The 3,597-nt window shown below is 47.8% G+C and overlaps 1 protein-coding gene across 1 annotated transcript in view; it reads left to right on the forward strand.

The window, feature by feature from the left end:
* The window catches only part of ITPRID1 (ITPR interacting domain containing 1), a 201,061-nt gene that overhangs the window by 195,089 nt on the left and 2,375 nt on the right, over window positions 1-3,597 (forward strand). Inside the window, exon 12 of the mRNA XM_045288665.1 lies at window positions 3,298-3,425. Within this exon, the coding sequence (XP_045144600.1) occupies window positions 3,298-3,425 (128 nt within the window). The remainder of the gene's footprint in view (window positions 1-3,297; window positions 3,426-3,597) is intronic.

Consider the following 3,597-nt stretch of genomic DNA (forward strand, 5'->3'; position numbering starts at 1 on the left):
TTTTGGGGGTCGAATGACCCTTTCACAGGGGTTGCCCGATTCACAACAGTAGCAAAATTACAGTTATAAAGGAGCAACAAAAATAATTTTATGGTTGAGGGGTCACCACAACGTGAGGAACTGTATTAAAGGGTTGCAGCATTAGGAAGGTTGAGATCCACTGATCTAGAGCTAAGCTGTATTTCTTTTTAATGTTTCCAAGTGACCAGGAGATGGCAGCCTTCAGAGCCAATCACATCACTTCCTTTCACAGGGAAAGCACACACTTTCAGCTTCAAGTCCAGAGGCTATCCCCTAACCCCATTTCCTTTTATCCATAAAGAGTTGCTCTAAACTAAGCATACAATTAAATGTCCATAATATATAAGACCCATATTTCACATGGCCCCTGGCCTTGTGCACTCACCACCCTAGAATTTTAAAATGAATTTGAAACAATTGGTCAGTCTTGCCCAAGACCAAACTCACTGCCACATAGTCCATTCTACCCTATAGAAGCCCTGTAGGGCAGAATAGAAATGCCCCTGTGAGTTTTCAAGGCTGTGGCTCTTTATGGGAACAGAAAGCCTCATGCTGCTCCCAAGGAATGGCTGGTGGTTTTGAACCGCTGGCTGACCTTGCAAGAATCTGCTCAAGGTCATTGTCGTTGAGTCTGCCTCATAGCAAGACAGAAGGATAGAACTGCTCAGCCCAGGACATCAGCAGGGCTTCTTAGGAGAGCCACTCAATCAGCTCACTGCTAAGGGGCAGATAACTTCCCATATGTCCAGCTGTGACTCAAATCGACTAAAAAAAAAATTTTTTTTAAGGACCAGGAAAATTGGGTTTGAAATCTGGTTGTGGGGTTATTTTTCCAGTGTAGATAACTTTATTAACCATTTTATGTCAAAAAATGTATTTATTAAATAATCCTTTTCTAGTTTTAAAGGCCCATCCTCCCGGTTACTTCTCAAACACTGGAGTCAGCAGTGGTAATGATTCCCAGACTTCTCTCCCAAAAAAGGAAACACGTGGCCATTGGCTGGACTCTATCTCATGCATCTCAACATAGGCTGTCGGAGGCTTTGTAAATCATTAGGGAGCAAACAGCCTCAGTTTGTCCTCCCATGGAGCAACAGAGGCATTTGAACTTAGTGTTTGACCTTGGGGTGAGCAGTGCAAAGCTTGCCCGAGAGCACCCTCAGGGCTGCTCCACCCGACCTAGAACAAATCCATTCAGGTGGATGCCAAAAATAACGGGAGAGCTTCCCTGTGCAATGTATGGTGTCCAGGATAAAACAACTAGAGCGCAGAATCAGAATCAAACTCTCAAACAATAATGGAGATATAAAAATATTACACATATGAAACTATTTCCAAAGATGATGAGAATCTCCACCAAAATAGCCATCAGGATGTTCAGATCATGGTCATGGACTTTGGGGAAAGGGCTGAGAGACCAGGCTGCCTAGAAACAGGTGGGAGGTTATCTCCTTAGAAGGAGGGGGCATGAAAGCTTAACAGGAGCCCACGGGCCAGCTAACTCAGGTCCCTCTAAGAGCTTCTGAAAAGCGCACTTCGTGTTGTCCGTTCCATCTCATTGCCTGTCTTACCTGTCAAAGGGGTAGCTAGATAGACTGTAAGCTATTAGGATTCTGTTCATAGGAAGTTAGCAAAGGCAGTGTGTGTGGAACTCAGAGCACTCTGCCGCGTGGAACTGGGAGGCTTTCAAGCCCACAGGCCTGGTGGAGATTGCAAACATTCACAGCACTCAGTCAGGCGGTGGCACTGTGGTTCTGAGTCATGAAAGTCCTCAAAGGATGGTCTGATCTTAGATGGAATTCAACATGTTATTTGAGTTCTCAGCAGATGGACTGGGTTTGGGAGCTGTGAGGAGATACCATTTGAATAGGCTAGCAACAACAACAACAAAAATCCAAACCTGTTGCTGTGACATCCATTCCCACTCAGTAACAGAATCAAGCTGCTCTGTAAAGTCTCAAGGCTAAACTATTTACAGAAGCAAATGGTCACATCTTTCTCCTGTGGGGCAGCTAGTGGGTCCAAAATGCTCACCTTTCAGATAGCAGCCAGTGCTATCAAATACCAAAAGCCAGACTCACTCCCATTGAGCCAATTCGGAGTCAGACTGCCCCTATAGAACAGGGTAGAACTGCCCCTATGTGTTTCCAGCACTTTCTAGGAGTACAGCTACCAGGGATCCTGCATTACTAAGGCAAGAGTATGTCTTAGAAGCTGCTTCACATCAGGGATGATGGGGAGCGTGGTTTGGAGACATGGAGGTAGAATTAAATTCCAGAGCCCTGTTTGTGGAGAAATTGGGATACCATTGTGTACCTGTGCTAGTCTGGGTCCAGATGTGTGTCCTCGCCAGGAGAAGCTGATCCCACAGGTTCCAACCACCAGGGCCTTGGGTTGAGCAGGCTGAAACTAATCAATTATATTCTAAGCAGATTGTCCTTAAACATATACCACCTGAACAGACGTGTTCCACTTTATTGATACCAAGAATGAGGTCGTAGTTAGCACCAACATTTTTTTCAAAAGATTGAATACTGACGCAGGGGCTCTCCTCACATCCCTGCACCCTGCAGTCCCCCAGAGCGCCTGTCCACCTCCGGGATGGGTCTGGTCTTCTCCACTCAGAGGGCTGCTCAACAAGCCCTGTACCCGGGTCCCAGGCGAGGACTGTCTATCATCGCTTCAAGAAATGAGAGCCTTAGCTCAAAATATTTGCTTCTTCTTGTTTTGCTTGCAGCCTGCCTTCTGCTGCTGCCCCCAAAATGCCACAGGTGGGATGCTTTAAAGAACAGAGACTTGTTTTCTCAGCACAGGAGGCTGGAAGTCCTGACTCAGGGCAGTGACGCTAGGGCGAGACCCCTCCATCTCTTTCAGCATCTGTGGCCCAAGCATTCCTCACTTTCTTGGTCATTCCTGCCATCTGGCCTCTGCCTTCCCCATTTGTGCTTCCTTCTGTGGCGAGTCAGCTCATTTAAGAACTCAAGACAGAAAGGACTCCGGAGGACAGAAACTATTCTGATACAGCCCCAGGAATGCAAAGAAAACCCCCATCTCGCCCAGAATCGCATGCACACTTAGAAGAGTTAAGACTCCAAGTGTTTGGGGGCGAGGGTGGAGGTGGAGAAGGGGTTGCACAATTTGGTCCATGGAAGAGTCTTTGCGACCAGGTGGGTCCAGTTAGGGTGGCACTCTGTAGTGGAGAGAGGCTTTGTAGTGTGTCCCTCGGGAAGGACTTCCTCCCAGGAGAGTGACTCTGCACTTGCTCCTTGCTCCCAGTGCACAGCCCACGAGATGGAAACCATGAAGACTGTCTGCCGGAGTTTCCGGGAGCATTTAGAAGAAATTGAAGCGCACCTTATGGGACAACAGGCGCTCTTTTCCAGGGACATGTCAGAGGACGAAAGGTAAGTAGCTCAGGGCGTCATAAGAGTCAGCATCAGCCCACACACCTGGAGCAAGGACCGGCAATCAGGTCAGGAGGAAGCGGGCTAATGAGAAACCCGACAGGCTCCCCCTCCCCTGCTTGCTCCGCTCCTGTCCTGCTTTCCTGGTGGGAGCTTGTGCAGGTCATTCAGA

This window comes from Echinops telfairi, unplaced genomic scaffold (assembly GCF_000313985.2).
Source record: "Echinops telfairi isolate 266 unplaced genomic scaffold, ASM31398v2 ScPeMD7_23;HRSCAF=83, whole genome shotgun sequence".
In the NCBI taxonomy this organism is placed as follows: Eukaryota; Metazoa; Chordata; class Mammalia; order Afrosoricida; family Tenrecidae; genus Echinops; species Echinops telfairi.